The sequence below is a fragment of the Monodelphis domestica genome, chromosome 1 (genome assembly GCF_027887165.1).
Source record: "Monodelphis domestica isolate mMonDom1 chromosome 1, mMonDom1.pri, whole genome shotgun sequence".
In the NCBI taxonomy this organism is placed as follows: Eukaryota; Metazoa; Chordata; class Mammalia; order Didelphimorphia; family Didelphidae; genus Monodelphis; species Monodelphis domestica.
In genome coordinates, this window is record NC_077227.1 from 346,833,534 (window position 1) to 346,851,214 (window position 17,681).

General features: G+C 37.5%; 1 protein-coding gene across 2 annotated transcripts in view; it reads left to right on the top strand.

Moving 5' to 3' along the window:
• Positions 1-17,681, top strand: part of SH3RF2 (SH3 domain containing ring finger 2) — a 180,249-nt gene that overhangs the window by 126,456 nt on the left and 36,112 nt on the right. For both annotated transcript variants that reach the window (XM_007473828.2, XM_056811438.1), the window contains 2 exons: positions 14,719-14,810; positions 16,434-16,604. In XM_007473828.2, the coding sequence (XP_007473890.1) occupies positions 14,719-14,810; positions 16,434-16,604 (263 nt within the window). The remainder of the gene's footprint in view (positions 1-14,718; positions 14,811-16,433; positions 16,605-17,681) is intronic.

Below are 17,681 nucleotides of genomic sequence, written 5' to 3' on the forward strand. Positions count from 1 at the left end.
ATCACTTTAACAGTGAAGTCAGGGAAAGGAGATGTTGATGTCATGGAACTATACAGCAAATCCTGGACTAGAAGTCAGAAGTCCTGGGTTCTGGCACCAGCTAAAGATCCAAGTCTTACTTTACCTATCTGAAAAAACGAATGCTCTGGATGCTTTTTCTCCTTTTTTCTTCTCTTCCTTTCTTTCATTCTTTTCTTTTTTCTTTCTTTATTATTTCAAATCTGGCCTCAGAAGCTTCATATCTATGTGACCAGGGCAGGTAACTTAACCTGTATCAGCATCAGTTTCTTCAACTGTAAAATGAAGGTAATAATAATGCTTACCTTGCAGGGTTGTTGTAGGGATCAAATAAGATAATAATCTGAGTCTCGTATTACCTATGGAAAAAACAAATGCTCTGGATGCTTTTTCTCCTTTCTTTCTTCCTTTCATTCTTTTTGTTTTTTCTTTCATTTTCTATTTCTCTTCCTTCCTTTCTTTCTTTCAAATGAACTTATTATTTCAAATCCTGCATCAGATGCTCACTATTTGACCAGGGCAAGTAACTTAATCTGTAAAATGAAGTTAATAATAATACCTACCTTGCAAGGTTGTTGTAGGGATCAAATAAGAGGAGTCTCATATTACCTATCTGGAAAAACAAATGTTCTGGATGCCTTTTCTCCTTTCTTTCTTCCTTTCTTTCATTCTCTTTCTCTTTCTTCCTTCCTTCCTTTCTTTCAACTGAACTTATTATTTCAAATCTTCCTCAGATGCTCAGTGTCTCTGTCACTAGGGCAAGTAACTTAACCTGTCTCAGCATCAGTTTCTTCACCTCTAAAATGGGGTTAATAATAATACCTACCTTACAGGATTATTGTAGGGATCAAATAAGATAATCATGATAAAGCACTTTGTAAACTTTAAAGAATTACATAAATATTAGCTATTACTTTTATTCCATCATTATAGGGAACTCTCAGCAAAGAACTTCAACCTGAAGGGATTAGCACCTCTCTGAAAATTGCAATCTTAACAAGTTGCCTGGGGCACCAAGAAATTAAGTGACTTATCCAAGTTCAATAAGATAATGTGTGTCAGAGTTAAGACATGAATCTAGGTCTTCCTGACTCAAGGCCAATTCTCCAAAACACTAGGCTGCCTCTCTACTTTGGATATAGTCAATACTTAATAAGTGCATGCTGAATTGAATTGAAGTGGATTTTGTAACGGGGTAAATCCTTGAATGGGCTCCATGTTCCTACAATGTCTGGGATCAGTGGTTTGATCAGATTCTCTGAACATCCCCCAACAGGTTAGAATTCATCCCTAGATGCCTTGGTCATGCAGAATCCAACCATCCATCTACCAAAGAACATCTCATAATAATCTACTATGTGTCAAGCCCTGGGTATTGGGTATCCAGAGATGATAATGAAACAGTCTCTTCCTTTAAGTAGCTTACTTTCTATTGGAGGAGACATTATATACATATAAAAGTGTGTATAAAATGGCCTTCAAAACTCACTTCAATCAACAAATATGTGTTAAGTGCCTACCATGTGCTAGCCTTGAGAATACAAAAACAAAAGAAATAGCATGAATACAGATAAGAAAATACAGAATATATACAAAAGAAATACAAAGCAACTTGAGGAAGAGGGAAAGGTAATAGCATCTTGGAAACACCTGGAAATGCCACACATAAGAAGTGGTACTTAGGTGATATTTTTAACTCATGATCTTTTTTCCCCAATATCTTTTTTTTTAATTTTATGTAGAAAAAAAGAAAAAAATTATATGTAGAAACAATTGCTTACAATTATTTTGCATTCAGATTTTCTCTCTTCTACCACCACCCCAGGGGGTACATTATAGGTTATACTAATGCTTTCATGCAATAATTATTTCCATATTCCCCATGCTGTGGCAGAAGACACATATCACACCTTCAATAAAAAACTCATGAAGGAAATAAAGTGAAAGATTGCATGCTTTGATCTGCAATCAGGTTCCAACAGTTTCTTCTTTGGCTTCAGCTGATTTTTTTTGCAGAGAGGCAGGAATCCTGAGAAGCAAAAATGGAGAAGTTCATTTCAGACCTGTGTAAAGGTACAGAAGTAGATGGGTGGTAGAACAAATATTAAGTAGGACAGGTTGTCTGGAGCACAGGATATGTGAAGGTGAATAATGTGCGCATTAAGCAGGAAAGGCAGTCTGGAGCCAGAATGCAAAGCACTTTTTAAATAGGGAAGAGATATGGTCAGAGCAAATCACTCTGGCAGCTTTGTGGAAGATAGTTCATAGAAGAGGAGAAACTGAGGCAGGGGAAACAATTAAGGGGTTGTCATAATATTCCAGGTGAAAGATGATGAGGCTCTGAAGTAGAAAGACAATCTTGTAAGTGAAAAGAAACATATGTGAGAGATGCTGGGGAGGTAGAATTGACAAGACATGGCAATTAATGGGATGTGAGAGTTGAGGGAGAGGGAAGAAAGTCAAAGATGACTGTGAAGCTGCAAAAACCTGGAAATATGGTGTTGTCATTAACAAAAATAGGAAAGTTAGAAAGAGAAGTGGGTTTGGATAATAAGTTCTACGTTGGATGTTTGAACTTGACATGTTTATGGGACATCCCATTAGAAATGTCCAGAAGTCATTTGGGGTGATGTGGGGCTGAAATTCAGGAGAAAGATTGAGGCTATATAAAGCTGGGAGTCATGCACAGGGATAATAATTTAATCTAAGAGTGTTGACAAGATAATTGATGGTTCAGCAATGACTGAGATAGATTGACCAGACAAACAAGAGGAAAATCAGGAGAAAACAATGACGTGAAAACCCAGAGAGGACAGAGAATACAAGAGGAGAGGGTAGGGTCCAATGTCAAATACTGCAGAGAGGTCCCAAAGAACTTTGAAAGAGACATCAGATTTGGTGTTTAAAAACTCAGTGGTAAACTTGGAGAAAGAAGTTTCAGTTGAGTAATGAAGTTGGAACCCCTGATTGCAAAGGCTTGAAAAGTGAGAAGAAAGGAAGTATAGACTGAGTTTTTTTCCTCCCAGAACTTTTGTGAAAAGAGAGATTCAGGACAATTGTTTGAGTGGAATGGTAAGGTAAGGAGAAAGTTTTTCTAAGAACAAGGAGATCTGAGCATGTTTCTATGCAATAGAGGAGCCAGTAGATGAGGAATAATTGAAGATTAGAGGGAAGAGATTAGAAGGAGGGGCAAAGTCTATGGGAGGAAATAAGATGAAATGAAATCAGATATAGAAATAGAAAGGTAGGTGTTGGAGAGAAGAACCACCTTTCCTTCAGAGACTATAGTAGAGAATGCTAAATGATGTTGAGTGCCCTTAAGTTATAGAAAAGAAAAGAAGGAGCTGAGGGTGAATGGACTGTCTTGTTTCAGTGAAATTTGAGATAACTTTCCCTGCAGGGAAGGAATGGGTAAGAGGTTATGTCAAAGACTTGAGAAGAAAAAAGTAAATTTGGAACACAGCAACTCTAAGGAATGCAATCAACAAACTTTTCTCAGTAAGAGCCCAGTTGAGTCTATCTGTCTACATGATCCCATGACTGTCCATTGGAGTTTCTTGGCAAAGATACTATAGTGATTAGCCATTTCCTTCTCCACTGTATCCTCATTTTTCAGATGAAGAACTGAGGCAAAGTGTCTTACCCAGGGTGACACAGCTAGTAAGTGTCTGAGGCCAAATTTGAACTCAGATCTTCCAGATTCTCTATGCAGGTGCTTTTTCCACTGCACTACCGAAATGCCAGTTGAGATTAGATAACATAAATTTATAGTGGTCCCAGTAAGCAAAGTTGCATGATCTCCTCCAGCACTGTTCAATATGTAAAAGCAGAGGGGATGGATGGTTGGGATATTCACTAGTTATAGTTTGGCAAGTCATGAGTGAAGATAAAACAAGAGGGCAAAGGATTAAGTGGAATCTAAACTGAATAATTTTTTTTTTACTTTATTTTTCTTGGGTTTGGGTTTGGGTTTTTTTGGTCTGTATTTTCTTTTACAACATAGCTAATATGGAAATATGATTTACATGACTGCACACCTATAACCTATTTCAAATTGCTTGCCTTCTCAATAAGAGGGAAGGGAAGAGAGGGAAAGAGAGAATTTAGAACTCACATTTTTTTTAATGTTAAAATTGTTCTTACATGAAACTGGAAGAAAATACAAAATATTTTCAAGATATACACACAAAAAAGAGTTAATTGAAGCTGGTTAGGAGTAAAATTAAGAAGGAAGAAAAGTGAAGTATTTGAACACTATTAGAAATACATACTGCATTAAGCAAATGAAAATATGACAGAAACCCTGTAGTTAAATCTATATCCTTTCATTATTACCTTTTCATGCATGAGACCTCACCTAAACCCCTTCCCCACCTGGCAGCTGAGGTCATCTTATATCTCCTCTATGTCATCCTCAATATTTGGTGTTTACTTTTTTGTATCGTGTTGTTTGTAATGTAATGTAATGCTCCTTGAGGGCCAGGGATTCCTTCTTTTTTTTAATAATGCCATCCTGGCATCTTGACTAGCACAGGTTAGGTAGTAAATAAATGCTTGGTGAATGAATAACACACCCCTGTAGAAGTGAATTAAGTTAAGATGTCTGCTTTTTCTAATTTCATGAGTTGTTATAAGAATCAAATGAGAAATCAAAGAATTTTCATTTATTTTGATTAAGGAAAAAAACATCATGTGAATACCACTGAGTTGGATAATAGGAATGCAAAAATATGGGGTAAGGAGTGGTGAGATTTTTGCCTTCCAGGAGCTCACTATCTAATTGGGAGATTGATATGTACATAAATGAGTATAATTCAAGGTAGATGTGATGGTAAAGGAGAAATCAATTGGAGAAAACTGGAAGAAAGAAAGATTACTTTCATGGGTAGGAAGGTTTTACCCAGAGATGGTTTCAAGATACTAGAGCTGAGCCTTGAAAGAAATATTTCCGTAATCATGAAGAAAATTGTTGGCAAAACTAGACTTAGAAATCAGACCCCCCAGATCCCAATCCAATGTTCTTTACAAGTACACCAAAGGGGCAGCTGGGTGACTCAGTGGATTGAGAGTCAAGCCTAGAGATAGGAGGTCCTAGACACTAGACACTGGCCTCAGACACTTCCCAGCTGTGTGACCCTGGGCAAGTCACTTAACCCCCATTGCCTAGCCCTTACCACTCTTCTGCCTTGGAGCCAATACACAGTATTGACTCCAAGATGGAAGATAAGGGTTTAAAAAAAAAAGTACACCAAAAATTTTTGAAAACAAAATGCTGTAAAAACCCAAGTTATTAGCATCTAAATTTTTAAAGGAAAAGCTAGAAGAGTTACAGATGGAAATAGATAACAAAATAGTAATAGTAGGAGACTTCAATTTTTCCCTCTCAGAACTAGATAAATTTAACCAAAAAAATAAAGAATAAAGAAAATGAGAACATAAATAGAATCTTAGATAAATTAAATATGATAGATATCTGGAGGGAATTGAATGAGAATAGAAAGAAATATGCCTTCTTCTCAGTGGTACTTTCACAAAAATTGGCCATATATTAGGGTACAAAAACATAGTTAAATGTAGAAAAGCAGAAATATTGTGTGTCCTTTTCAGTCCATAATGCAAACATAAAGGAGATATCACAAACAAATTAGAACAGGGAACATATTATCTATCAGATTTATGAATAGGAAATGGATTTATGAGTAAACAAGAGATAGAGAGCATTGTAAGATATAAAATGGATCATTTTTAGCACATTAAACTGAAAAGTTCTTGTATAAATAAAACAAATTTTGCCAAGATTAGAAAGAAAGAAGAAAATTGGAGGAGAGGGCCAGATTTCATAGGCAGTATCTCTTAGATAGAGGTCTCATATAGAAAATATACAAAGAACTTGGTCAAATTTGGGAATAAGAGCCATCCTCTAGTTGATAAATGGGCAAAAGATATGAATAGATAATTTTTGGATAAAGAAATCAAAGCCATAAAGAGGTACATGAAAAAATGCTCTAAATCACTACTAATTAGGGAAGTACAAACTAAAACAATTCTGAGATATCATCTCACAACCATCAGATTGTATAAAATGGCAAATATTGGAGAGGAGGTAGAAAAGTGAGGAAACTAATACACTGTTGGCAGTACTGTGAATTGATTCAGCTATTTTGGAGAGAAATTTGTAATTACACCCAAAGAGCTGTCTATATCCATAAACCCAGAAATACCATTGCTGAATCTATTTCCCAAAAAGATCGGGGAAAATGAAAAGAACCTATACACACTTCCAAAATATTTATTTATTTACTTTAGTTAAAATATTTTCTATGGTTACATGATTCATGTTCTTTCCCTCCTCTCTTCCCTGCCCCCTTCCAGAGTTGCCAAGCAATTCCATTGGGTTATACATGTATCATTGTTCAAAACTTATTCCCATATTATTAATATTTGCAATAGAGTAATCATTTAGAGTCTACATCCCCAATCATATCCCCAACGAACCACTTGATCAATCATATGTCTTTCTTTTGTGTTTCTGTTCCCACAGTTCTTTCTCTGGATATGGATAGTGTTATTTTTCATAAGACCCTCAGAATTGTCCTGGATCACTGCACTGCTGCTAGTAGAGAAGTCCATTATGCTCAATTGTGCCACAATGTATGAGTCTCTGTGTATAATATTCTCCTAGTTCTGCTCCTTTCGCTCTTCATCAATTCTTGGAGGTCTTTCCAGTTCACATGTAATTCCTCCAGTTCATCATTCCTTTCAGGACAATAGTATTTCATCACCATCAGATACCACAATTTGTTCAGCCATTCCCCAATTGAAGGGCATCCCCTCATTTTCCTATTTTTTTGCTACCACAAAGAGCATGGTTATAAATATTTTTGTACATGTATTTTTCCTCATTATTTATTTGGGATACAAACCCAGCAGTGGAATGACTGGACCAAAGGGCAGGCAGTCTTTTAAAGCCCTCTGGGCATAGTTTCAAAGTTCCCTCCAGAATGTTTGGATCTATTCACAACTCCACCAGCAATGCATTAGTGTCCCAATTTTGCCACAACCCCTCCAACATTTATTATTTTCCTTTACTGTCTTATTGGCCAATCTGCCCAGATGTGAGGTGGTACCTCAGAGTTGTTTTGATTTGCATTTCTCTAATTATGAGAGATTTAGAATACTTGTTCATGTGTTATTGATAGTTTTGATTTCTTCATCTGAAAACTGTCTTTTCATGTCCCTTGACCATTATCAATTGGTTAATGACTTGATTTTTTGTACAATTGACAGCTCCTTGTCAATTTGAGAAATTAGACCTTTGTCAGACGTTTTTGTTATAAAGATTTTTTCCCCAATTTGTTGCTTCCCTTCTAATTTTTGTTGTATTCGTTTTGTTTGTACGAAACCTTTTTAATCTAATGTAATCAAAATTACTCATTTTACATTTTGTAATATTCTCTATCTCTTGCTTGGTCTTAAATTCTTTTCTTCCCATGGATCTGACAGGGATACTATTCTATGCATTCCAAAATATTTATAGCAGCCCTCTTTGTAGTGGCACAGAACTGGAAATTGAAGGAATGTCTATAAATTGAGGAATGACTAACCAAATTATAGTATATGATTATGATGGAATACTATGCACCATAAGAAATAATGAGCAGATTCATTTTTTAAAAACTTGGAAAGAACTACATGAGATAATTAAGAGTGAAATGAGTAGAACCAGGAGAATATACAGATGTAATATTTGAAGAATAAGTGTGAATGTCCACCTCCAGAGAATGAACTAAGAAATAGAAACACAAAAGATATAATCTATATATTTTGCTGAATATTGCCTTCTACAATGTGGAGGGGGGGAAGGAACTGAACTTTTTAAAAATTTTAAATCAAGTTATTAAGGAATCTGGAATGTGCTCCTCCTGGCTTTCCATATCTTCCACAAAAAACCTTTTCCTGGTTGCTCTTAATTTCTGGTGCTTTTCCTTTGTTAATCACTTCCCATGAATTTTAATGACATTATTTGTGCATATTCCGTAGCTTGTTGACTTCTTCATTAAACTGTGGGTTCCTTGAGGGCAAGGATTGTGTTTTGCTTCTTTTTCTACTTGTTGTTTGATTATATCTGACTCTTTGTGACCTCATTTAGGGTTTTCTTGGCAAAAGATGCTGGAGTAGTTTTCCATTTCCTTCTCCAGATCATTTCACAGATAAGGAACTGAGGCAAACAGGGTTAAGTGACTTGCCCAGGGTCATAAAGCTAATAAGGATCTGAGGCTAGATTTGAACCCAGAATGGTTAACTTGATTCCAAGTCCAGCACTCTCTCCATCATATCTCTGTTTCTATACCCAATGCTTAGCATTGTTCTAGCACATACTATGTGTTTAACAAATAGTTATTATATGACTGAACTGACTGACGGTGACATAAATTTGGGACCCAGACTTCCTGGTCCTGGCAAGCACTTAACTAGTTGCTAAAAAAGAGTGATAGTTCTCTCCATACAGTAGAGTCTGGGTTGATTCTTCTCCCTTCCTTTTCTTCTGACCATACAAAACCCATATGGGTTGGGCATGATTTCATAAACCACAGACTATAATTCATGGAACCCCTGGGCTCCACTTTGACTGGTTTACATGAAATATAGAAAATCAAGTTTTTTACTCTTTTTATGATATAAAGTCAGCTCTTCTCTGGCCATAGCAATTGAGAAGACGAGACATAAAAAGGAAAAATAATTGTCAATGTCCAAGTCTTTTTTCCTTTTGGAGTATACAGGTGGGAACATATTTCAAATCATACACCTTCACTCATTTTCCACACTACTGTGTTCAGTCTATTTTTCAACCCTATTCAGGTAGCCAAAACCTGAAAGGAAAGTCAAATAAAGAAAAGAATCCCAGGGTCACTATGAATGACCAGAGAACCATTTTGAAAATAACTAAAGTTAGGACACGTTTTTCAAAGTTTATGAGCAACAGAAAAAGTCACTTAACCTATCTAGCCTTCAGTTTACTCATCTGTAAAATGAAGGACTTGACTTGGCACAGATGACTTTTGAGGGTCACTCCAACTCTATATCTAAGTGCAGGGAAAAATATAAATGAGACTAAGAGTGAAAATATAGCACCCTGGTAGTATCTCCACTCTATCTCCCTTTTGGAAATATGGAGGCCAATGAACCCCAAGTGGAATATTTCTATGGAAAGTGGCCTTCAGATACTTAGAAAGATATCTTTTCCTAAACAAGTTATGGAAACGAGGTATTTTTTTCTATAGTAGGTTTCAGAACTATTTTATCCCTTCTTTCCTTGCATTTAAAATCGCTGATCTCTTTTGGATCCTGGGATCAATAAAAACATACCATCAAAACTGTACCATTTAGATCAGCCTTGTTTTCTAAGAGAAACCTTTCTTCCCAAATGCCTTTCCTGATCTTCATAATTACTAGTTCTTTTCTATAACTTCCAAAAATCACCATATATTTATTTATGTATGTCTCCCCTGAAAGAATATAAACTTCTTGTTTCATTTTTTGTTTGTATCCTCAACACCTACAGAATGGTTCTTGTTTTGTTTTTAAATTTTATTTATTTATTTAATTCTTTTAAAATATTTTTCCATGTTTCCATGATCCATTTTCTTTCCCTCCCCACTCCCAGAGCTGACAAGCAATTCCACTGGGTTGTTCAAATGTTGTCACTTTATAACTATTTCCATATTATTCATTTTTGCTATGGAGTGATTTTTACAGAACAGTTCTTGGCATACAATAGGTGCTTAATAAAGGTTTGTTGACTGATAAATCTTTATACTAGATTATTTAGTTCATAGGAAATGGAAGCCCTGAAGCCAGGACTGATTTTATAGGATAGCTATGGCCAGTCATCTTACCCACTTACTAATAAAGGTTGGTCATATCTATCTTCACTTAAGGTGTAGAAGTAGACTTGCTTTCATTCAAAAGTCAAAGTTCCATCTTATTATTTATTTATCTTCCTCTCATTATATCTGCAGTTATTCTTCTCTGACTCTTTCAGTCTATCTCTATTCCTCTATGTCCCTCTCTTCATCTGTCTTTATGCTTGTGTTTTCTTCCATCTCCTATCTGAATATCTTCACTGTCTTCCCTCCCTCCTTTCTCTGCCTTTCTTTCTCTCCCTCTCTAGTTCTCTTCTCTCCCTCTTTCTGTCTGTCTCTATTTGTATCTCTCTCACACTCCTTTTTGCTTTCCTTTTTCATCCTCCTCTACTTCCTCTTTCTTTCTCTTCTTTCTTCTCCTTTTCCTCCTTATCCCTCTCTTCTTTCTCTTTCTTTTTTCTCTCTTCCTCTTCCTTCTTTTCTCTTTCTCTGTCACTGTTTCTCTCTTTCTCCTCCATTCTGTCCACCTTCTTCCTTTTTTCTCACATACAAAAACAGAGACTCAACCTAGATATTTTTCCTTTCTTCTCAATCTTCATGTGTTCAACAATTGCATACTCTTATCCCCTCCCAGGGACCATGCAAGGGTTTAACTCCCACAGCTGGCAGGCCTGGCATTGGACAGGTCAACCACAGCATGAATATACATTTGTGCACTCCAGTAGTTCCTTCCTTGTTAGGCGATTAGCAATGTTTATGAATTGAAGGGATTTTCAGCTCAAACCTAACATTTGAAAGTCATGGCTGTTAAATGAAGTTTATCCTGTTTAATCAGTTTTCCAGCACTCTCCACCAACACCAGATTAGTTGTCTATTTAATAAGATGCTCCCTTGGCATCTCTCCCAAACCCAGAAGGGCCTTACCTTGCTTTGCTATGGGTAAGCAGAGCAGCTAGTAGCTTAGCCCAAAGCCACCTCCTTTTTTATATTTATTTTGAGAAAACCGGTTTGACAATATTTGGTTGCAAGCCTCAAAACAATTCTGTGCAATGGAAAAGGTACTCAGATAAGAGAAGGTGGAGTGGTTTCTGGCTGGATCACTTGATACACACTGAATGGAGTTCTTCCAAAATCCACACATGTGAATAGTCATATGTGTGCATATAGACACACATGTAATCACAGACACATCGACTTTTGCATACCCAAAGAGGCAGCAGACTATGTAGTGAAAAAAGCACCAAGTTCAGAGTCAGAAGATATAGTTACAGATGTTGGTTTTGCTTCTTGCTCTCTGTGTAACAAGTCACTTTATTTCTCTGGGCCTCAATTTCCTCAGCTGTAAAAAAAAAAAAAGAGCATTAGAGGGATGTCTATAGTCTCCTCCAGTTCTAATCCTTTGAAATGTTCACTGAACAGGCAGTTTTCAGTTAAAGAAATCAAAACTATTAATAAGCACATGAAAAAATGTTCTAAATCTCTTATAATCAGAGAGATGCAAATCAAAACAACTCTGAGGTATCACCTCACACCTAGCAGATTGGCTAACATGACAGCAAAGGAAAGTAATGAATGCTGGAGGGGATGTGGCAAAGTGGGGACACTAATTCATTGCTGGTGGAGTTGTGAACTGATCCAACCATTCTGGTGGGCAATTTGGAACTATGCCCAAAGGGCGATAAAAGACTGTCTGCCCTTTGATCCAGCCATAGCACTGCTGGGTCTGTACCCCAAAGAGATGATAAGAAAAAGACTTGTACAAGAATATTTATAGCCACACTCTTTGTGGTAGCCAAAAATTGGAAAATGAGGGGATGCCTTTCAATTGGGGAATGGCTGAACAAATTGTGGTATATGTTGGTGATGGAATACTATTGTGCTAAAAGGAATAATAAAGTGGAGGAATTCCATGGAGACTGGAACAACCTCCAGGAAGTGATGCAGAGTGAGAGGAGCAGAACCAGGAAAAAATTGTACACAGAGACTGATACACGGTGGTTCAATCGAACGTAATGGAATTCTCCATTAATGGCTTTACAACGTCCCTGAACAATCTGCAGGGATCTATGAGGGAAAAAAAAAAACTGTCCTCAAGCAGAGGACAAACTGTGGGAGTAAAAACACCGAGGAAAGGCAACTGCTTGACTACAGGGGTGGAGGGGATATGATTGAGGAGAGACTCTAAATGAACACCCTAATGCAAATACCAACAACAAGGAAATGGGTTTGGAGCAAGGACACATGTGATACCCAGTGGAATCGTGCATTGGCTAGGGGAGGGGTGGCAGGAAGAGGGGGGGAGGATAATGTATGAATATGACCAAATAATATATGAAAATGACCAAATAAAATAATGTTTAAAAAAAAAAGAAAGAAATGTTCACTGAGACACACATATCCATTGCTCCTAAGATCTCAGGCTCAGATAGGCCTACAGTAAAAAAGGAACATATTGTCAAATCAGTTGCACATTGATAAATAGATGGGACATACCTGAGCAAACATGAAGACTCAAACTCCCCCAGAGGGCAGTTTGTCCAGGGCCCTATAGGACAATCTATTCATGCCAGACTTTTCCAGAGGTAAGCAAGAGAGTAAAAGCAGTGATCTGAACCCTTGAGAATTCTACCTAGTGACCTGATTAAATGGAAACTTACCCAGTCAGCTTTGGAGGGCTTCCCAACCTTACCTTCAAAGGATCAAACTCCAACTGGGTTGTTTGGTTTTTTTGGACACTAGGAGAAGTGTCTGCCTGCAACACTGTCTTAGTGAAGAACCAAATTAAAACATATTTGAGAAATATTTAACAAAACAAATAAAAATACAACAGAACACAGATGATGTTAATTTGTGGTTTTCTAAGTCAGTACATAACCTGCATGGATCCTTATCTATGATTTAGTGACCTCTGTTTCTATTCAAGTTTGACTCCACTGCTCTATAACAACCAAAAAATCAGTCTCCTCTCAGTTATCTGCCTAAAGATTATGCATTCTGAACTTTATACATAGAAAGGTTTTATCAGCAAATTGTTGGCCCCCAGTTTGTAACCTCTAAAGCATAGACAGGACTGTTGGTCATCGAGTTAGGGCAATAAAAGATTTCCCCTGTTCCTTTCCCAAAATACCTACCTGTGTGTTCTACTTGCTCACTAATTCTTGAAATACCTTTTGGAGGAAATAAAGCCTTTTTCATTGCCCATAGGATCCTAGATTTAGAACTGGACAAGACCTCAGAGGGTCATCTAGTCTAATCCCCTAATTTTGCAGATGAAGTAAAAAGAAACCCCAGTGAAGTTAAATGACTTTCCCACAATCACATGGCTAATAAATGTCATAACCAGGAGTTTTTAACCAAAAACAAAGTTTTATTATAAGCATTAGTTTAGCAAATAAATCATAACAGATTATTGACCCCTACTTTGAAACTCATTGCCTCTGAATTAAAAGTCTGTGCAGACAGACACACAGGAACTCAGTTTTAGTCAGCAGCAAGGATGACAATACCTACCAGTTCCAGGGCTGGAGGCTCCTCTCCCCTCCCTGTGCTCAATACAGGACTGTTACAGATTGGGTGGGTGACCCAAAATATACTCATAGGCCATTCTAGTGCACACAATTTGCAGGCAGATGGACTGGGGCACTTAGGAAAGGTATCTTGGGTAGGGGCAGTCATCAAGGGGGCTTCAGGAGCACCTGGTCAACCTGTTATTAAAAATCCCAAGACTTTTGTCTGATGTCTAATATTCTCCCATCACACCAAATAGACTTTCATTTCACTCTACAGTGAAAATTGCAGTTCTATGGGGACAGCTGAGTGGTTCAGTGAATTGAAAGCAAGGCCTAGAGATGGGATGTCCTGGGTTCAAATCTGGCCTCAGACATTTCCCAGCTGTGTGACCTTGGGCAAATCACTTAACCCCCATTGTTTAGCCCTTACCACTCTTCTGCCTTGGAGCCAATATGCAATATTGATTTTAAGATGGAAAGGAAGGGGAAGGGAGGGAGGGAAAGAAAGAAAGAAAGAAAGAAAGAAAAAAAGAAAGAAAGAAAGAAAGAAAGAAAGAAAGAAAGAAAGAAAGAAAGAAAGAAAGAAAGAAAGAAAGAAAGAAAGAAAGAAAGAAAGAAAGAAAGAAAGAAAGAGAGAGAGAGAGAGAGAGAGAGAGAGAGAGAGAGAGAGGGAGGGAGGGAGGGAGGGAGGGAGGGAGGGAGGGAGGGAGGGAGGGAGGGAGGAAGGAAGGAAGGAAGGAAGGAAGGAAGGAAGGAAGGAAGGAAGGAAGGAAGGAAGGAAGGAAGGAAGGAAGGAAGATGCAGAACTACCCAAAAAGAGAGAAGGCTAAGAGAAGGGTTAGATTTGCCAGGTCCTCAAGTTCTGCACCATAATCAGCAGAAGTTTGGGATTCCATGCTAGCAAGACTACATGCCATGAACTTATGATGGATAGAGATCCAAGCCTGGAATCAGGAGGACCTTTGTTTAAACCTAGACTAGATACTTCATAGCTGTGTGGCTCTGAGCAAGTCAATTAACCCCCTTGGTCTAGCTGTTCTTCTGCCTTAGAAGCAATACTTCCTATCAATTATAAGGCAAAAGGTAAAGATTTTTTTTTAAATGCCATGAGCTACTACTGCAGGGTTCCTCCCACAAAGAGGTACTTCATCTGAAAAGGGTGTAACTGGTTGTTCTCAGGTATGTCATTGCAATTGCTCCAACTTCCAAGGAAAAGTGTTGGTAAGCTCACCTGATTAAAATGCTCTTTTGTCTCTTCTGTGTGTGTGTGTGTGTGTGTGTGTGTGTGTGTGTGTGTGTGTGTGTGTGTGTGTGTGTGTGTATTATAGGTCAGCACTTATTACAACCCATCTGGATCTCTGGGACACTCCACGGCAATTGTCAACCTTCCTTATTCCCAGCAACATATATCAGCTAATATGTGAGTAAGAATATACAATCCTCTATTTCTTGGACTAGAAAGGACCTGCTGGAGAGGTCAACCTCACCGTGTCCCCCCAGACTAATTTTTCTAAGGATCCTGCTACTTCCATTTCAAGTATAACACTTTCAAACTATCCTAGGAAGTAACTTGGAAGAAGCCCCTGTGGTACATAGAAAAAAGTGCTAGATTTTAATTGAGATGTCTTGGGCTGATGTTCTGACTCTGCTATTTACTGCCTGTGTTATCTCAGGCAAGTTATAGGCCTCATTTTTCTCATTTGTAAGTGATATTGATTATAAATTATATATATATGTGTGTGTGTATAATATTTACATATAAAATGAGAGGGTTGCTATACCTCTGTGGCCCCTTCTATACTTGTCTTTAAAATCTGCAATGGGGGACAGCTGGATAGCTCAGAGGATTGAGAACCAGGCCTAGAGATGGGAGGTCCTGGGTTCAAATATGACCTCAGACACTTCCCAGCTGTGTGACCCTGGGCAAGTTATTTGACCCCCATTGCCTAGCCCTTACCACTCTTCTGCCTTGGAGCCAATACACAGTATTGACTCCAAAACGGAAGGTAAGGGTTTAAAAATAAATAAAAGAATTCCCAATGTTTCATAGCAGTCTCCTTTAAGAGCATTTTCAGCATCAGGTGTGCTGATAAATGTTTTAACAACCAGCTTTCTTTTTGTTTTTAATGCCTAACATATCTTTTAGTTTAATTTGCATCCATTACTTTCTTAAGGCTAGACAATAAATCATGCCCTGCTTTGTAGCACATTTGATTTCTGGGGTATAAGTGCTCACACAACATGTAACAATCACAAGCCAATTCAAGATGACTCCAGCACACTATTGCCATAATCAATCAAGACACTCTAATGTCCCTTTCTCAAGCCAGGAATCCTATTGATGGCCTTTTCTAAAGTGTACTATAGAGGGGATCATTCTATAAATGCAAGAGTTAATATAAAAAGATGACTATCTCTGGAATCCTAGGACCTGAGATTAAATCCCTTCTCTGTGAATTATGACCATGAGCTCATCACTTAAACTCCCTCTGGTTCTATCCAGCTTTCGATCTCTACGACCCTATAAATTTTTGAGGTCCCTTCCAACTCTGAGATTCTAAATCCTTTATCAATGTGGCATAAATCCATTCCCTTTTTCCTGTCCTTAGTGAAGATGGAAAATAATATAAAAATTATTTTAACTCACCCTAATCTATAGCCCTTTCCAGTTTATAAAACACTATCCTTTGTAAGGAAATTCTTGTGAGACAGAGGTGGTGTAGGTAACATAGAGAACACAACTACTCACCCTGTTTTTTAATCTAAAAAGTATATTCTTCCCTTGCTGTCTTCTCTTTTCTATGTCCTATCGATCTAGTTCCTTTGGCCTTCTCCGAAGAAAAAGTGCATTTCACTGTCATTTTTTTTTTAAAAAAGGAGTCAAACAGGGAACCTTTCATCCTGACTTCTGTTTGGATGCCAAGTCTCATGCCTTCACCCAAGATCATCCTTGGTCATCATTTTTTGGGGGGTAAAGGATGAATTCCACCAAACAGGCTTCACTGTCTCCATTCTCCTCACCAGAGTGCCTCTGTTTCCCCAGGTTTGTTGCTCTGCACTCTTATTCAGCCCATGGACCAGAGGAATTAGATCTTCAAAAAGGAGAAGGCATCCGGGTCCTTGGAAAGTACCATGAGGGTTGGCTTAAGGGTGTGTCCTTGGTCACTGGAAGAGTTGGAATCTTCCCACACAACTATGTCGTTCCTATTTTCAGGTTTGTTGCATTTTGGTGAGAGATGTGGGAAGTCAAGGTCAGTCTACTCCAGAAACCTGATGATGAGAGAGCCAACACTTCTCCACAGCAGGAGCCTGCAATTTCTGTATCAACGACTTCCTCTATGAATCAATTACCTGATTTATTAATTAATGGATCCAATCAATTACATATAAAGTACTCACTAGGTTCGGGACACTACTTAGCATTAAGAGTACAAAATTAAAAAACAACAATACAGTCTCTTTCTTCACAGTGTTTTATCCTTTAATTGGTAGGGTCTCAAATAAGTACAACATTGAGTGTAATAGAAGCAATGGAAACAATCAGATATGAAAGAATTCGAGATTTAGAGAGGAAAGGGGTTTTAGAGGTCATATAGTCCAATCCCCTCATTTTACAGATGAGGACACTAAAAATTGGAAAGCCCAGTGTCACACATGTAATATGCTACCAGAAGCAGAGCTGGGATAGAACCTCAGATCTACCAATTTCCCCCTCTACAGCACACTTCATGCCCATGGCTAGGCATCATGGAAATTTTCCAATGGAAGAAAAATAAAATAATAGCTAACATTTATATGATATTTAAAGGTTTGCCAAGCACCTTATATATATATATATATATATATATATATATATATATATATATATATATATATATATATATATATATATATATATGTCAGTTGAGCCTCATGACAACTCTACTGAGGTACATACTATAGGTATTCTTATTCTCATTTCACAGATGAAAAAACTGAAACTCAAAGAAGTCAAATAATTATAATAATGAAAGTAATTAAATTATCAAGTAATGATCATCACAAACCTAGTAAGAATGGGAAGTAGGATTTATGGTCAGTCTTATTGACTCAAACTATACCACACTGCTTCCCCCAAAACATGTTGAGAAATTTCCCAGGATGCTGGGACATTAGTGTGAGTTTCCAGAAACCCACACCACTCCTTATTCTTCCTCACCAAGAAAAAGAACAGGTTCTCTCTCCTAAGCCTTTTGCTGGAGCTATACTATTATACTATAATAACAATGTATATATATATATATATATATAT